The 19,152-nt window shown below is 35.9% G+C and overlaps 1 protein-coding gene across 1 annotated transcript; it reads right to left on the bottom strand.

Moving 5' to 3' along the window:
• Nucleotides 1-27: 27 nt before the first annotated feature.
• On the bottom strand, nt 28-17,599 carry LOC132789629 (UNC93-like protein). The gene is made up of 7 exons (XM_060797771.1): nt 17,499-17,599; nt 3,631-3,995; nt 1,089-1,631; nt 866-1,025; nt 529-796; nt 306-468; nt 28-246 (listed from the first exon to the last, which is right to left on the bottom strand). Exons 2-7 carry the CDS (start codon nt 3,978-3,980, stop codon nt 180-182), a joined length of 1,551 nt encoding a protein of 516 aa, XP_060653754.1. The 5' UTR covers nt 3,981-3,995; nt 17,499-17,599; the 3' UTR covers nt 28-179.
• Between the last annotated feature and the right edge of the window lie 1,553 nt (nt 17,600-19,152).

Here is a 19,152-nt window from a genome sequence, read left to right as displayed (position 1 = left end):
CAATATAATTAAAAAATATGAACAACGTTTTTCATTTCATTAATCTTTTCATGAAGATTTATTTGCAATAAAAAACCTATATTCTAGATTGCTAAGGGAGCATTGTTCTTAATTGCACTTAGTGTAAGGCTGGCAATATCACATCAAGTTAGAACTAAGTGGTAATCATATCGCATTCATCAATCACTCAGCATGGCCTCCATGTTCTTCTGCTTTTGCCACACACGATATTCAATCAGTCCATATCTTTAAAAGAAGATACCTTGTAAATAGAAGCTAATTGGTTATCTGAGTTAATCACATACCCTATGCAGCCGACGAGCATCACGCACATGAGTATGATAAGCTTGGTGGATGTGCACAGCTGTGAACTGATGACGTAGCCAATAACTGAACCTGTGCTTTCCCATAAACGGAAGTTGCTATAAGCGGCAATCAGGTGGTTGGGAAACAGGATGCCATAGAAAGCTGTAAAGGGGAAAGGTTTGAGCAACGACTAAATGCGAACACCAACCACTTTAAGCTCACCATTGACAACCACCAACCAAACGCCATCGCAAATACCCCAGATAGCCGCAAAGGCGCAATAGCTCAAGTAGTCTCCCTCACGCGCCTCCCAGGTGTACATGTAGGTGAGCAGGCACAGATTGAGCACTGCGCAGATGGCCGCCAGTGTAACACGTCCAATGCGTTCCACAAGAGCACCGGCGATGCCAGCGGCAATGGCATTCGCAATGCCAAAGCAAATCATAGCGAAGCCAATCTTGGAAATGCCCCAGCCACAGGCGACAAACGACTGTGGTGAATAAAGCAAACACTTGTTAGTGGTTGTTGTCTTCGCTTGAAAGCTTAAAATCTCACTTACGCGTGTGAAGTCCACTGCGAGAAAAGCCTCCTCCAGTCCAATGAACATAGTTATGGGCAGCATGAGAATTTGTCGCCGCTTACGCAGCAGATTAATGGTCACCGTTAGCAGTCGCAGTCCCGAGATGCCATCCCCAGTATCGCCACGCTTAACGCCATAGCTGTAAAAATATAAATAATTTGTAAATTAAATACATTCACGTTAGTAGAAAGATGCTGCTTACCGCTTTAAGGAGCTGACACCAAAGATCATCATGACCACAGCGCCGGCCATGCACATTAGGAATATCGAGTTAAGTAATCGGATTTGCTCAGGCGCCGGCGGCACTAGATTGGGATTCACTTCAGCGCCAATGCCTGGACAGAATTGTGCACCACAAAGTTCGCCCACTCGACTGATGCTCGCCTCGAGCTCTTCCATTTCGAGTGTCTCATTTGCGGGCGACGTTGGCTCAGCTGCACTCAGTGTCAGCACCGATGAGGATATCAGATTGCCCCACACCTGGGCCATTTGATAGAAGATGAAAAACAAGCCAAAGAACTTGACCGTATTGACATCCTTGCGAGAGCTGCTGCCCCGCACCTGGGTTAGTGCCTCGGAGACAGTGGACAGATATGTGCACTTTGAACACCACAATGGTCCACCGCCAAAGCCCACCATGAGGGCAGCGGGAATGAGTGTCTCGAAGCGTGGATAAAACTGGGCAGCAATGTACGGCATGTAGGCAAAGAGAGCCAAAGCCATGGTGAGACGACAGCCGAACCAACTGTTGATTAGAGTAAGTGGCATGAGATAAGTGAGAGCTTGTTTTGCTTTGGTATTAGGCACTGGACATATGTGAAATGGGAAGGAGAGAGAGTGAGACAGAGAGTAGTCCCAAGGACGGCCATAAATCTAAATAAATCGAGTTAACTGATTAAAGTTGCCACGGTCAGCATTTCTGGGCCAACGGCTTGTGTGCGTGCCTGGAATAAGTCAAACGGGTTGGAAAAATGCGTCGAAACTTGTGCTGCGCAACGGAAGGGGAAGGGAAGAGTCGAAAGAGAAGGGGGTGAAATGCTAACGTCTCCTATAAATTAGCGATTTGTTTAAATGTCAGCCAAAACAAAATGGCTGCCTGCCAAAAAAAAGTGAAAGATTACGCTTCGGGGATGAATGAGGTGTGAGGGAATGCAATATTGTCAGCCCTCCTAATCCAAGGACTTCCTGTTGACATTTAACAGTCGAACACGTTGAGCTACAGCCCAGCCTCCCTTCCACGCCTACGCAACCTTCTTAACTGTCGCATCTGCATAAAATTGCCATAAAAATGCCACACAATTGCCCAACATTTATAGCAACCCGAAAATTTATGCGTTCTCCGCGATGTGAAATGGAAGCAATTATATGCCAATGAGTTGAGTCTCAGTTGAGCATCAGTTTGAAGTGAAAGTAATCTTTTGAGCAATGCTTTAGCTAAATTCTATATTGACAACTCATGCTCATGAACTAATATTTAAAAGGCTCTAAATAAAAGAACACAATTTGCATGCAAATATTTCAATCGTCAACAGGTTGTGATCATAATAAATCACGATTATTTTGAATTGTGACTTTCAGTTGTGTTCATTGTATTAAACCATTTATCAAATAAATCTGACAAGTCAGTGATTTAGCTAAACAATCGTTTACAATTTGTGCCAACTATATTAAAACATAAATCATGAATGCCATTGCAATTCAAGTGATTTTTATTTGAATAATCAACACAAGAAAATATTTCAATATGGCAATCAATTTAAATGATTTCGTAGCTCGTAAATTATTCATAACTTGAATCGATAATATTAGTGTTTCAACAGAATGGATTTATTTATATCTGATTTGGTATTATGATTTAACATATTGTTAGCCGCTGCCTACATACACTTAAAAAGCAGTTAGGTAATTAGATTAAAATAAGTCTTTTAAATGATAGTTTATATAAAAGAGTTAATGAATTAATGAACTATTTATTGAGCAATTTTGTTCAAAACTAGTAAGAAAACTACAAATCGTGCGGTATTAATTTCCAAATATACCAAACTAATATACCACAACTATATTTAAAAAATATACCAATAGCTATATTTGGTATATTGATATAGTATATTACACCATAGAATACAAAATACATATACCAAATTATTTTTACGTACAAGATTGTTTTGTTCATACAAAATTATTTTTTATAAAACTTCTACAATTTTTATCTGACTACAACCAAATTTTCAGTAATTATAAAAAATATAATTATTATTGTCTATGCTAAAATTCGATTTTTATCGATATGCTGGAGCAAAGTGGGCGTGACTTTATCTGTGTGTATTACAAATGCTGTCGAAATTATCTCTCCATCTCTGAATACATATGTACATCGTATTTAAAGGCACGGACGGCAACAAAGTTATTAATATTATTAATTTAATTTGAATGTCCATTGTAATATACTATTAATCAAAGTTTCCTAATAGAATATTATTTGTTTGCTACCATTCCTAGTGCTTCAAGGTCTTTCAGTTGTTTACCCAACTCATTAAAAAGTGCATACACTTTTCCTATTAATATTACCTCGATAATTAAAAGTGTCGCAGTTGTTCCTATAAATACTATACACGTGATTGCAATAATAACTTGTACAACAAAACACAGCAAGTATTTATTTTTAGCATAATTATTCTGCAACTATTCACGCATTCCATCAACCGCTTTTTGCGAGTCAGTCAGCTGGGAATTAGAGCACTCACCTAATCACTGTCATGGGTAAAAATATGTTGGACAATATGAGGGAGCCATAGATAACAGCCAGCGTTGTGGTGCCGAGTGCCTTGTCGGCATTCACCGAGCTCTGCAGATTCGATGTGCCGTGGAAGGCCGTGAAGTGTATCATGAATGCGAGGCCAATGACGACAACATTCTTGGTTATGATGAAACGTTCTCGTGGCTCGTAGACTCGCTGATTTGGTTTGCCGTTGGCATCCGTTGTTGTGGCGTTGACAAGCACAGTTGGACCAGAGTTGCCATTGCCATGCGAAATTGTGGTGTCCAAGGCAAGCTCCTCATTCTGCAGATCCGTTGTCTCACTCACATTGACCATGTTGGCGGTCTGTTACTATAAATAGATCAAACAATTAACATTACTTTTATATTTAATTTATGAAGAGTCTTTTAAATAGGTATGTATGTGCAGTTTTATTCAATTGTTAATGCTATTTATATCGCAATTCACATTAACGTTTGCTGTTTATTTGAATTGAAGAGCACACACACACACACAACTTTATAGCTTTACGCATTTGCAATGAAGACACAAGCGAAACGACCGCAATACTCGAACACTTGCCGACGACAGTTACCGCAAATACCCGACGAAGTAAAAAGCAAAGATGCATCTACAGTGCTTGCAAAACTGTAGGGCTCTAAAACGGAGAAGATAGAGGCTTGCTAAAGTTACACAATTTTAGAAACATGTGCACTAAATAAGCAATATGTTAGTATTAAAGGATAAAACAAATATGAGGGAACATCATACAGTTCAATTTTTTGAGTATTAAGTTTTTTTGTTAAACATTTATTATATTGAAAATGAAGAAAATCAACATCAACGGATTTAACAGCTAATAACTTTAACAACCAATTTAAAAACTGCACTGTTAAGTTAACTTTAATGATATGTAACTTAACAGGTTGATTTTTTTCTTAATATGTTAGCTTCAAATTATCGGAAATTAGCATGAAAAATGTATTAACAGGGTTGATCTTATACGTAGATCGAATTTTTTACTTGAGCATCTTTCACAAGGGACTTTATCTTACAGTTGCCCGAAGCAAAGGATTCAATTAAAGCTTTAATCACCGTTGCCTTGGAGAATCTCGGTTCCAATTTTCATGAATTATGTTTTTTATTTCCGATTAATTAATTGGTAAATTCTCTAAAAAATTAACATGAATGACTTTAACAGCCAACAAGTTTAACAGCCAATATTTAAAGCCTAAGCTGTTAAGTTTGCATTAATATTATGTAACTTAATAGCTAGAGCTCCTCTCAATACATTAACATCAGAATACTGTAAATTTGCATGCAAAAAAAAGTATTTTAATAGTAACAGGGTTGAAAATCCAGCCACATTTTAATAAGTTAAGATGTTTTGTAAATGTACATACATATATAAACAATTAACATCAAAAGACTTCAACAACCAACGAGATGAACAGCTAACGTTTTAAGACAACACTGTTAGGTTAACATTTCTGTTATTTAACTCGCTTGCTTGCTTGAGTGCTGTTAATATAATATGTTAACGTTAAAACATCATAAATTTGCATACTTGTTGAAAATGTGTTTACCCAAAACAAAAAAAAAATTCTCCACTATGCAAGCGCAAAAAATCTCGCAACGTTTTTTATTGCCATGGAGTTGAAGCGACATCGAGTGACGCTCATAGCTGGAGGTATATCAAAGTCAATCAGCCTGCAGAATTTTCACTTGTGTTTGCCAATAACTGAGCTGCTGTTACGCCCCCATCAGAACGAAACTGATATGAAGTTGTGGCGCTGCCCCTTTTTGCCTTTGGCTACAGTATCAAGGCCAAGCGATTCTTCTCCTTGCTGTGTTGTGTCTTGTTCCTGCTGCCTGTGACTCTGACTCTGACTCTGACTGTGTCTGTGGCAACAATAATCCTTTAGGCTGTGCCACAGCACGTAGCTCAGACTATAGCGTAAATTTATGCGCGTCTACGCCCACTCATACACAGCAGGCACAAACAGACACACACACACATTCACTCGCACACCTAAGCACACACTCAGATAAGGAAAACTGTTTGGGCAACGTTGAAAACTCTCTCAACTTGTTTGCATTTGATTTCGCGTGAAGCCAACGACACTTTGTGAAATTTAGCACCTTTGATAAAGTTAAAGGTTTGTTTGCCAGACGCTGAAGCTGCCGCTGCCGCTGAGTGGCCTTACCCTTCCCCTTGCCATCCGGTTTTGTGCCCACTGGCATTTGGAATTCAGATTTAATGCAGACGAAGTAGACGTCTTGATTGAATTGAATTTCCCGTGTTTGCCCGTCTCCTGCCTCCTCCCAGAGTTTGCTTTCTGAATTGTTTTCGAGATTTTCTGATAGTCGCCGCTCTCTTCGCTTCCAAGGGGGTTAGTAATAATGTGAAATTGATTTCGCTTTGCTCGAAGGCGTGACAGCAACAAATATTAATTGCGTCTATTTAAAACGTGGCAAAGTTGAATTACTCTTCAAATAAACGCAACAACTTACAACCTGAACTTTTTGATAGCCAATTAACTTCACCCGAACTCTGAGTCGTAAATCAGTTTTATGAGCCATTTGCCAATACCCATTCCCCATTCCACATACCGTATTCCGTATTTGGCATTCCGCATTTTCGGCATTGAGGCACGTACATTAATCATACGCAGCGTTGATCGACTTAACATGCGACCCCATGCATTTGCAGCTAATTGCTACAGGTTTATTAGGAAGTGCATTGAGTACATTTCAACACATACTTGACTTTGACTTAATTAATGCGAACAGCAAAACATTCTCATTAGTCAATCGAATCCTAGGCAAATTCGATGAACAAAAGCAAACAATTTAATTGATCAGAAATCCGAAATTAATTGCCTTGAATATGGGCCAATTTTCAATACGCGAAATGCAAAATAAAGAAAATATCTATAAAACTCAACTGTTTGCCTTGGCACTGTAAGACCTTGCCATAAGACCTTATCAGTTGCACACCAGAGCCAGGCATAAAATGAAATGAAATTATAAAATCAGCCAGCAGCACACGCACACACACACACACACACACTGACACACATGGCCAGGCATCTGCAACTTTGTGGCAAGATTGAAGCCAGGGGCCAACATTAAAAATAAAACTTTTTATGGTTTGTTGACAGCTCACGCGACGCAGACATAAAATTTAACACACGCTCCGCTTGGCCAATTGGCCAGCCTACGAGTATTTTGGTGGGCAATATTGTCAGGAATAAGTAGGGTACAAAAGGGGGGAATGTCCTCGTCCATCATCTAAATGAAAATCAGGCATAATCACCAAATGGAGAAGCAAATGTGGGCCAACCATTTTAGTCCTCCTCTCTGGCATAAAACAATGAAAAACTGGAACTCAAACTGAAACTGGCAGCTGGACAACGATGAAGCTGGGTCCAGCCTGAGGCTGCATTACGCCAAGTTTCTGCCATAAAAGCTCAGCGTGTGTGCCAGTGTGTGCGAGTGTATGCGAGTGTGTGTGTGTCAGCCTGATAACAATAATTTTGATATTTCCTTTAGGTTTCGCTTTTTATGTGGCGTCCTTCGGTAATTTCACTAAATTATGAGCATCCTTTTAGGCTCTTAAATTCAAGTACATGCATTGAAGTAAAGCTAAAATTTTTACTACAAAACATTATATGTATTTAGGCCAATGCTGATTCTCAATGAAAATACCTTCAGCTACCCGTATAAACAGCAGCTGGTGAGGCAGCATCCAATCAATCACAATCTCAGCAAAAAGTGGTGAGAAAAACAAATACTTTGACTTACACACAAAGAAAAAAAAAGAAGAAATGTTTGGTAATTTTGGTAACTTGGCACTTAGCAGCACATGTTGAGCTCAGCATGAGTTAAGTTGTGTTGAGTTGAACAATAATGCTCGTAATTAACTATAGATCACTCATAGTTAATGTGGACACACAGAGGCCTGCAACCAATCAAGCAGAATTCTCTGCCCAACATTCTGGCAAAAGGCAAAACAAACACAAATGATTCGAATACATCATCGAAATGAAAGTGGGCAGCAGCCAGAAAGCAAATTGAGTCTGAGTCATTTGCTCGACCACAACTTGAATTCAAATGCCGCCTTCCTCCATCCTGTTGGAAGGGGGGAAAAGGCCTCAAAGCGCATTCCCAGAAGTGACAATCAGAGTGTATTTCTTGTGTTCAATTTGCGGTTGACTTCTGAGGTTGAAATTGCTTGACATACGGTTCAAGCTTTTGCCACATTAAATGCTCATCAATTTTCACTTGACTCACTCACATTCTCCTGTCTTCTTATATTTCTCTTGTCAAACAATTTACACTGTCAAAGCAACTTGGCATCCATTGCAAAACACTGAAAATTTCAGTAGGGGAAAATGGAAGCACAGTCAATATGAAAACTGCAGCTGAGAGTTTGGGCGATTAAGTGATACCCTGATTGGATAGTGTAAAAATTAATATTTCCTTATTGTCATGCTTTTAAGTGATATCTATTGGTGTAGTAAGAAGTAGAGGTTGACTAACTTTTAACTCGCGTTCACTATTAAGAATAATAAATATGTTAAAATATAGTTCATATATTCATAGCAAGGGTACTTTTCTTGCAATTAAAATGGAAAATTAATTTTGTTGTTTATGGGACAATTTATGCATGCGCTTTGTAATCGCTTGACTGTAGGTACACTTGCTAATAGTAATAGATTAGTTACTATTGTAAGTACTAAAAGTAAAAAGTAGACACTAGTAGACTTTTATTGAGGCTCCCAATACGTGTTTGTTAATTAGTAAGTAAGTAAAGTATGATTGTCAGTTATACATATATTGACACTTTATCTTAATTTTATAAATATGTAAAACAATAGAACAAGAAGTAATAAAGCTAATGTCGAATGTGATCGAATGAATGCAAAATAGTGCAGTATTAATGTTAAAATATGACAAATTAATATGCCAACAAAATACTTAAAATATACCAGAAGCTTTATTTGGTATATTGATATATTACTACCTTTAAAATATACCAGATTGTCAGCCAATAAGGTTTTTGTATAAAAGTAGATATATATTTAAAATTGAACTGAATTAAAATATACCATAGAATAATTGATATACCATAAATATCACATTGCCAATCATAACACTTGACCAAATGTCAAGCAAATTTTTTGCGATGACCACAGTTTTGATGGACATTATTCACATTGCTGAATGCTTTCATTTAAAATGTCAACTGAAATTGCTCTCCTCCTGTTATGCTTAGCCAAAACTTGTAGTTTTTGGAATTTGTTTTTTTGTGGTCCAATTAAATTTGTGGAAGGCTTGCTTATCAACTGGAAGTGCTGATCAAAATGGAACTTGAGGAAATTAACGAACTATAGAACAAGAGTGAACCATGTGAACAAGAAAAAAAAACACAGATCAAAAGGGAACAACTGAAAAAGAACTGAATAAGAGCGAATTAAAAAACAAAAACGAACTATGAAGGTGAACTTATTCACATCAGTTTAAGATCAAAATGAAACATGATAAAAAAAACCGTATTATAGAACAAAAATGATCATGTAAAGGAATGGACGACAGATGAAAAATAAACAACTGAACAAGAGCGAACTAAAAAACAAAAACGAACTTAATCAGTTCACAATTCAAATAGAACTTGAAAAAAATAAAGAATTATTGAACAAAAGTTACCATGTGAACAAGAAAGAACCACAGATCAAAAGTAAACGTTGTTTACTAAACAATAGAAAAAGGACGAACAAGAACTTAAAAAAAACTAAGAATAAAAAACGAACTTTGAACAAAAGTTACCATGTGAACAAGAATGAATCATAGATCAAAAATGAACAACTGGAAAAAAACGAACTAGAAAGAATTTAAAAATCAAAAACGAACTATGAAGGTGGACTTATTCAGTTCATTCCCTTTACTAAATATTATTTAATACCCACGTTGCAAACATACAAAAAGTGAAATAGCATTCTATATTCCTTTGCAACTACAGCTGAGCTGCGAATTGATTGCAGGTGACGCGTCGTGTTGTCCTTGACTTGACGGCGGCAATGAATGGAAATGAAATGATGTAGTTGTAGTTGTAGTTTGGCTTTGGGCGGCGCCACATTTGATTTGTGGACATTTGGAAAGGAAAACAGACTACAGTCAATAGTCAGCTGTTTGGTTTATGCAGATGTCATAAAATAGTTTCTGATATTTGACATCAAAGAGACGCGCAGTCGTCAAAGCTATCTATGAGACAGGTGCAAACAGAGCACATCAAAGCAAACAATGCAAGCTTTTGTGTGCATTGTAGCAACGACAACAACACCAACACCAACAACAACAACACTAACTATAATAAACAACAAGAACAACAATAACAATAACAGCAACAGCAGCAGCAACTGAAACGGCTTAAACAAAAAAGAGCGTAAACTTACTTTGTGTGCTAAGCTGTAAGGAGGCGGCCTGGTCACGCCCCCTGCACATTGTAACAATGGCAATAAGCATGCACTCGGCACACCAAGAAAGTTCCAGCCGAAAAGTTGGCCCGAAAATATAAAAAACGCACAAAAGTGAGAAATGAGAAATGTGAAATGGCAACGAGAAACGAAAAACGGGAAAGTTTTCATCAGAAACAAAAAAAAAATTAAATACAATTTTAACAGGACTGAAGTATAAATCTTTGAAATACCGTCAATGCTGTTGCTGTTGCCGTTGCTGTGGCGGTGGCTTTTACCGTTGCTTCTGCTGTTGCAGCTGTGATTTCTTCTGGGCGCCGCGGGATATGCTACATTTTTAACAGCATACTTTCGGGCGGAATTGTTTTATTGCTCAGCGAGTAAGTCTGGCAACTTTGTGTTCGAGCAACTCCCAAATCCAAAACCCAAAACCCAAACATAGAGAGCGAGAGTACATGAATTATGTTGCCTTCTAGCCCAACACAACAAACACACAAAAAAAAAAGCAACAAAAAATTAAAAAGGAAACATTTGAAAAACAGTTGCAAATCATTTAAACGAAGATGTATGACATACTTTTAGAATGTGTTTTTAATCAGAACCAACAGAAGGCACAGCTTAACAACAGCTTCATTTTTGTATTATATGATTATTTATAAAACAGGTTTTCTGCTACATATTGACAGCTTAACAAGTTATACATTAGAAGAGGGAAACAAACATTAAGAACAATTTATAAACTTAGTAATGGAATTCAGAATTCAGAATTTCTACATGACAGCTTAAAAAGATATTTATAATTTAATACTTTAAAAGCTTACACATCAAGTAGCAAGATTACAAAAATATAGAATAATAATAATAATGGGGGATGGATCAACATTTTTGTTTAAATTACATTATTTATTTAATAAATTAATTTGTGTACTAAAAAGTTAACAAGTTATAAATAAATAAACATTTGTTGTCTGTGAATCTTTTATCATTTAGGGATAACACTTAAATTAAGTTCTCATTAAGCACTATTCAAAACATGAAAGTATTACATAATACTTAAAAAAAGGATGTATAGATAAAAAAGAGAAACTTGGAGAAACTATAATAATAACATTGTAAAATAGAAGTTTAAATGAATACCATTAAAAACTAAATAAGAAATTTTATTTTCTTTTGTACACATTAGAGATGGTAGAAATCAGAATAATATAAAAACTAAGACATTAATTTGTTACCACTGTGCAAAAGAAGAGTTCTGTGATTTCCCTTTGACAGCACAGAAGCTAAAGCTTAAGTATTTAGTATGCTTATGAGTTCATTCATGGGATACTTTATGATTTCAGCGAGTAGACCATAATTCAGCTTATGTTTTGCCGTTTCCTAATGAGTCATGCCGCATAAGTAAGTGCTGCAAATTGTCGCCAGAGAGAGAGTGCGGAAAGACATGTGACAATTTTATGAAAGACCTCAACTAGCGGAGAACGCGAACAGAAATCAATGCGGCCTTGCTGAGTGTCAATCATAAATTTATAATGTCATCAAAATCTATAAGCATTTTTATGTTTATCATCGCAAGGAGTGTTGGGCAGAGAAAAGGGGGGGGAGCACAGTTACTTAAGAGACTCCGCGTCTTTTTATAGGCCGTGTGCGTCGCAACTTTGACGGAACTTGGTCATAACAAAATAAGCACTGCCAAATGTAACGCAAACATAAACGTTTTTCATTACTCCAGCGGAATTTGAAGGCCAATAAAAAAATGACAATAATAACAGCCGCGGGCGGGCGTAACGGAAGGCGGAGACAGCACAAAGTCCCAAGCAAATCAAGCATGCCAAACATACGACTGTCAGGACAAGTCGAAGCTCGTTTATAATGCTGCGAGAATTTCAATCAAATAAATTCAACGGCTGCGCTACTTTAATTCCAATACTGTTGCTCTCTTTTAGGCGCAACAGTGAATGTAACGCATCGCGTCGCTACGCTGTTAAAATTTCCCTCGCTTAACAGCGTAAGAGAGTTTAACAGCGGTCGTGACTGAACTGAGAGACTGTTCGCTGTTATTTGAACGAGCAACTTTGGCAATTTCCGTTATCAAAACTGATAAGAGGCTTAAGCAAGTTAAATGCAAACTTGCGACAACATTTTAATGATGTTTTGGTTTTGTTTGCTGAACTCCCAACAATTTAACAGAATATTACATATTGGCAAACTCTAATCAGATGCTAATAGTTAATGAGAGCTACTAAGTCAACGAAATGCGAACGAAACTGATGAAGTATTGATGCAAAAAACAACACATGAAAAGCGAACATCTCACGTGTCCATAAAATGCAAAATGTATTTGCCATTGGCATTGATACCGACAGCTGCAACAAAGTATCCACATTTATGTGGAGACTGAAGCGAATATGATATGAAGTAAGTGCAACCACAACTAATTTGCACGTTTCGCAGCTGGCAACAAAGTGTTATTGCGCGCACTCGTAAGCAGCACTAAGGTGAGTGAAAGCCACATGCAAAAATGAAAATAAAAATGTGCTACTATGCGGAAACGGTAGCGGAAACTGAAACGGATACGGAAATTGAACTGCCAGCTTACGCACATAAAATTTAAAGACGAACTCATATTTGTAATATGCAATGCACTTGCTGAATGCATCCTTCGAAAACTTGCCAAATGCTAAATGCCAAAACCATGCAAAGTTCAGCCAGTTAAACGAAATGATGAATAGACTGGAAATGTCAAAGGCGGAAGACAAAACATTGCTCGACAGTTCGAAGAAGAAAAAAAAGAGCAAAATCAAAGCATGCACGGAAATGTAAATGTTGTTTTAGAAATATGAGAGGACTGGGGTTTTTGAGAGTAGACAGTGCATTTTCTGTGTTCCATATGCATACTTTAAACACAGTCACAGGAACGCAGTAAATTTAATAAATAATTTCGGGTTTTCTACCAACATTCTGGTGCAGAACGGAATTCCATTCAAATATATGCAATTTAGCAGCGAGCCCAGGAAGTGGGCAAAACTACTCTTACATTACCAAAAGGTATTTTTTTGCATGCATATATTTCCAGCTAATTAAACATCGGAGAATGTGCTGCAAAAATAAATTTATATACAGAATACTTTTTATGCGCCAAAGCTAGAGTATGTGGAAAAAGGCAAAGCAGCTGCAGTCTGCAGTGGATATGGCAACTTAGTTGCATAACTTAACTGACAAAAAATATTTATGCAGTATGTGCTCAGAAATACCGCCAAGAAATAAAATTACAGCTGCAATCAGCTCGTTTCTGTATTACGCACCAATTTTCCAACTTTTTTTTTTTGGTAAGCAGACAGACATTAAGAGAACATCCATATGCTCGTCTCCTACTCAAGTCTGCAGATTTTGCAGTGCAATAAAAAAAGTAAAGCAAATGTCGTTGGTTTTTATATGCTGAATACATCTGCTTTGCTGCTTTCATGTTGCTTATTTTCTGCTCGAATTTCTTGACGATTTAACGCAGTGAGTAAGTGAGTTCGTACGGAATATTCATGTGAAATCGCAGCGTTAAGTATGTGATTCGTAGCTAGCTTCCTCACATCATCATTGAGATCCTTCAGCACTGATTTTTTTTTTTTTTTTTGGGGTTGTTGTTGTGACTGCATTTTATGTACTTGTTTGATGTCGACAACTTTTGATTTGACTCTTTTGGGTATTGTGTGAAAATAAACATTTTGGAGATGTGCTAAGCACTAGTTAGGGGAATGCAGTATATATTATATAATGTCTGCATTATAGTGCAAATGATTGTCTAGAGAAAAGGACGTACAATATTAAAATGCAATTTTCACTAGATTAAAGATTAAAGCCTTGAAATAAGAAACAAAGTTGCGAGTTGCAAACAATATAGTCTTGTTAATCCTTTTTTAATTACAAGTTAAAGTGCGGAGAACATATTTCGAGCTCAAGTTTTTCTTGTGTTGTAAAGGCGATGGAAATAAATAAACACGATTCGCAGGTGTTTATGTGCCAAAAGTATTTAAACTCTCATTAGGGCATGTTAGAACACTTTAAAACTACCATAAATGTCGAATTATTTTCATTAATGAATGCTTGTTTAAAAATTTAGGACGAACGAAGGTATCGCCATGACCTATACCAACTAATTTAAAATCAATTTGCTAATTTGACAGAATTCGGAAGTGCCTGTTAACCCATTTAGTACCCCATTATTGGAATTTGTTTATGGAACTAACAAAGTTTACAGCTGCCAGCTGGCAATAGCCAATAACGAGCTGCCAGCATCTACTTTCGACGAGGGTCAGACCCAACACTCCATTAAACTTCAATTCAAAAATTGAGTCGATAGTTAGGGATGTGCGTCAAACGAGACTTAAAGCAAAATAAATATAAATACTAAATATACTATATTTTGTTAAAATCGGTATATAAATATGCTGCGTATAGTGTATAATGGTTAGTGAAGTTATTTTTTTCTATCGAAAATCCGAATTTTCAATAATTATAAAAATATTAAATATACCAAATAATATTAAATATTAAAAATATATTAATATACCGTGTATGGTGTCATATTAATCAAAATAAATCATTCATTTAGTATTTATTTTTATTCATTTTGATTAAGCATTTATGTTAAGAAACATGTCATAGTTAAATAAATAAACTGTATACTGTGAAGCACTTGAATAATAATTGAATATTAAATGTTGAAAAAAAAAATACTAAATATACTAAAATATATAAAAATTGTTACAATTTTGAGTTATTTAGTAATTTGTATTTAACTAAGATTAGAATTTTAATTTATGCGAATTAAATAATAATGAACAATTCCTAAATGCTTCGCATGACAGTCGATATCTCGGTTTCAACATTTGATGTATATAATTAATCAATACTTGCATTTAATTTATTACTGAAATCGTGATTGTTCGTAATTTATTCGCATCCCTAGCCATAATCATAATCCACACATTTTAGAGGGCTGCCCCAATAGCTGAAACCGAGCAAGCGTTTAATAATTCAGAGGCTAACAAGCAGCTGCGAGATTCGAACAATTTTCTAATTGGCTTTTGCAAATGCAAGCAACAAGAACAAAAGCTTATTAGCATAGCTATGTTAAGCGTGAGAAAGTATAGTGCGGGCTTATAGTCTGGGATAAACAACTATGTATGTACATATAAGCAGAGCAGTTTGTGTGTGATGCAATTTGCTGGCAAATTTAGTTAATGGTTGCAGAACATTAAGCCATACGATCTAATAAGCTAAAGTACAAGAAGCTATATTGGATATCCTTAAAATGGCTGATGTCGCATATTTGCAAATGTTATTTATGGCAAATGAGCGCGAAAGTTGCACAAGCCAAGCAAGTGTGTGAGAGAGAATGTCACGCTTGTGTGGCAGACTCGTAACTTATTTAATATGAAGAGCCAAGAGCAATGATGATACTGCAAGGCCGTTGCTGTTCCGGTCGAGCTGTGCATGTAACTACACACATGAAATGTGTGTATAATGAAAAGCGGGGCCAATGTCGCCAACGCGTCTTGTCATTTCAGGTGTATACGCGGCGTATGCGTGATGTTTTAGGCTACAGCGCTGTCCGCCGTACACTTTGTGTTTCCGCTGCGAATTTTAATGAGTTTTTCGTGCGTGTTGAACCCAAAGTGCGCTACGGTCGAAAATAGGCCTACGTTTCTCCCAGCTTTAGAATTAAAACGTTCAAATTAACGGTCTATTGATTAACAAGTGGTCAGTCAATGGCTGAAGGCTTTAGATTGCACTGTTGACTTTTCATTTTATTTGCTAGTAGCTCGAAGCATGTTTCATGTAAGTTTTCTATGTTAGTAAATATTTTCAATAAAACATTGTAAGTGCAGTAAGCTTTGGTATAAATATACGCACTTGATTTATAATGTGGCTTGTTTTATCTCCGTATTCTTCCTGTTTTTCTTACTTTTCTTGCACGAAGTATTTTCCTTGGTCACTTAAATTAATTGCAAAATTTCGTAAATTAAGCTCAATTATTTTCTCACTTAAGCACACAACTTGCGCAACTTTGAACTTTCAAACTTTTTCGATCCAACTAAATTTAATGTCTGTTGAAGCAAACAGATTCACATTAATGAAGTCGCTTCCTTTTCAATGAATGCTGCAATTATCACATATTCTTGTTTTCAATGCTCTTCGATAGTCTTCGATTTTTCCCACACAGATGCATGCAAATTTTATGAGGCTGACCGCCGGTCTATTTATGTAATTGCTTGAGCAACGCGAAAGCCTTTACGTAATTGGAAAAAGTCGATGCCTCAAGCATACGTATTCCTTTAATTAAACCAATGCATCATAATGATGGCATTCTTGGTAAAGGGAAAAACAATAAGAGAACAACGTCGCAGTGTCAGCATCAAAATACACTACACGCAAAGGGGAATAAACCTGACTCAGTCAATCAATGACTGAACTAAGGAATAATTTTATAACACAGCTTTTTGAGGTACAACTGTGAAAATAAAAATGGCATCAGATTAAATTTGTACCTTTTCAGATCATAATATATATATATAAAATAAGAAATAAATATTCCAAAAACTCTTTTTCAATGCAATTTAGATATTTTTTAAAGAAATAAAAGTTAAATTAAGATTTCAAGTTTATTGCTTTTAAAGAAAGCAATTTTTTAGCGGAAGAATCAAAGTGATGCTATATTTAATTTCACAGCTGTACATCAATAAAATACTTAAAACGAGTCGCTATTTAATATTGTTACTAAGCTTGAATACTGTTCATCACACACAATAATTGTTATAAGTCTTCTATTGTTGTTTAATAAAGATTTATGCAAATAAGCACTCCGATGCGAAGGCGGCGCAAGCACTTAAGGCAAATATTTAGATTAAACTGGAAATTCAACACGTTACAGAAATCGAGTTAAGTTTTCGATGTGCCCTCACGAAGTCGAGCATTTCATTGTGTGCTTCAATGAGCAATCATGTTGAAAATTCCGTTTTATTGTTTATTATTTTTATTTCTCGGTCTCATTCACATTTATATTTTTATATTTTCTGTATTTTCCATTTTCGCGTTTCTTTTTATTTCCGCGCTGGACATTATTATTGAACGGTCTCGCATAAATATAAAATGTGCACATACTCCTATAATAAATACGTGTACATATATAGTATTCATTTTAATCGTGGTCGTGAGTAATGAATGTAATTTCCTTTAAATACTTGGGCGTATGCGTGATATTCTATTTGTACAGCATTAAATTATGCTCAAATGAATGCAACGGCATTTAATAATTACAAATTTAATTTTGCAATTGATAAATAATACACTGATTTCCATAATATTTTTGACACACACACACCTTTATTCACATAAATTCCAAATCGAATTCGATCGATGGGAGATTGATAAACGAATCTTGTGTGAAGGGCAATTAGAGACAACTCGAGACGTTCCGCACCGAACTGTGTCGCAATTAAAACTGAACTAAAATCACGAATGGCAAACTTCTAAAAATGAAATGACATGGAAATGAATGCGACACACAAACACACAAACAACAGCGAAGAGGGCGGGCACGATAGCAGTTTAAGACAGGTTTACTTGGCTCTGACTGACTGAGCCTCAGTTTGTCGCGTTCCCTCTGATTTGCATGTTACTGCTGCGCCTAACGCTTTAAATTGCCAAGATATTTCTGTAAGCATTTGTATAACATTTTTATTGCGGTTTTTTTTTATTCATGTTTGCCTCTGTTTCTATCTGTGTCGTGACGACTTCAGCCTCTTGGCTCAAGAACTTGGCCAGCATGCGGTTCACCCAATGAACACTCATCGAACTAACCGCATTTTGTGGTCAGTCAAGGGTCTTCCAAGAATAAAAGGCTAAGTTCGGATCGAATTTGCACCTTATTAATCATACGCCCTGTGGCTTCTGCGGCTCACCAAACACATCACATCAGCTGGTCAATAATTATAAACAATCCCCAACCCGTTTCATCGCCTGCCATTGTTGTTGACGCTTAACCAGAAACATTTTATCGGATGGGTGTAATGAACGTATAACGAATAAGTACATAATTTGCATTTATTGATTCGACGAGGTCACATCGGTTATCTGCCAAAGATATTAAATACAACAAGCTAATAAATACAATATATATTATTTAAAAAATGTAAGAATGTTATTTGATTTGAAGGTGAGACACATATTGTTTGTGTATATTTCGTAAAGCAAAGCACAACAACAAGTTTCTTAGATAACAAACGACACAAAACGTGGAAAATGTAGTAGATAACAAAAGTCAAGATTGAAAACCGCAGCACTTTGTTGCAATTCTAGATAAAAAGTATTTCTCATTAATAGCTGACTTTAAGAGAAATATATCATTCACTTTTAAGAAGATGCGAATGTTTGAATTGTTAAAAGCTTAAGAGGTTGGAAGGAATGTGCCACATTAGACAATGCGATTTGATAATAAATATTTCCAACAACTGAATAAGTGAATGTTAAAATATAAATAAACGGAAAAACAATAAAATATTATTTAATATTTATTAATCTTATTTGTAGCTTTAAAGGTATAAAACAAGTATTAAAGCTACAGTCAAGTATGCTCGATTGTGATATACCCGCTATCCATTTTAAATAGAATAAAAAGAGTTCGCTATTATTCTTAAAATATACCAAATAATGTACCCCAAAATATACCAAAGAACATGTTTGGTATATTGTTGAAGTACTACATTAGAAATATTATATATGGTATATTATTAATAAAAAAAAATATTATTAGAAATATTATTTATGGTATATTCCGATATACCAAATATGCTATTCGGCATATATTATATTATATTTATATTATTTTTGGTATATTTTTGGATTATACCATATCATAAATCTTAATTTTAGCACTCTTTACTAACTATCAGTCATATCTTATGAAATATTATTTTTTGTTTGTTTTTCGCAAGAAGAGTTTTATGTGATTTACTTTTACTTACGCACTTTGAAGA

This window comes from Drosophila nasuta, chromosome 3 (genome assembly GCF_023558535.2).
Source record: "Drosophila nasuta strain 15112-1781.00 chromosome 3, ASM2355853v1, whole genome shotgun sequence".
Classification (NCBI taxonomy): domain Eukaryota; kingdom Metazoa; phylum Arthropoda; class Insecta; order Diptera; family Drosophilidae; genus Drosophila; species Drosophila nasuta.
The sequence above is the reverse complement of the archived record's forward strand: the minus strand, read 5'-3'. Positions and strand labels throughout refer to the sequence as shown.

Coding starts and splice junctions, on each gene's coding strand:
- LOC132789629 (XM_060797771.1), bottom strand. CDS start 3,980: ATGGTCAATGTGAGTGAGACAACGGATCTGCAGAATGAGGAGCTTGCC. Junction 1,632..3,630: donor TTACCCATGACAGTGATTAG/GTGAGTGCTCTA, acceptor TCTAATCAACAG/TTGGTTCGGCTGTCGTCTCA. Junction 797..865: donor TCGCAGTGGACTTCACACGC/GTAAGTGAGATT, acceptor TATTCACCACAG/TCGTTTGTCGCCTGTGGCTG.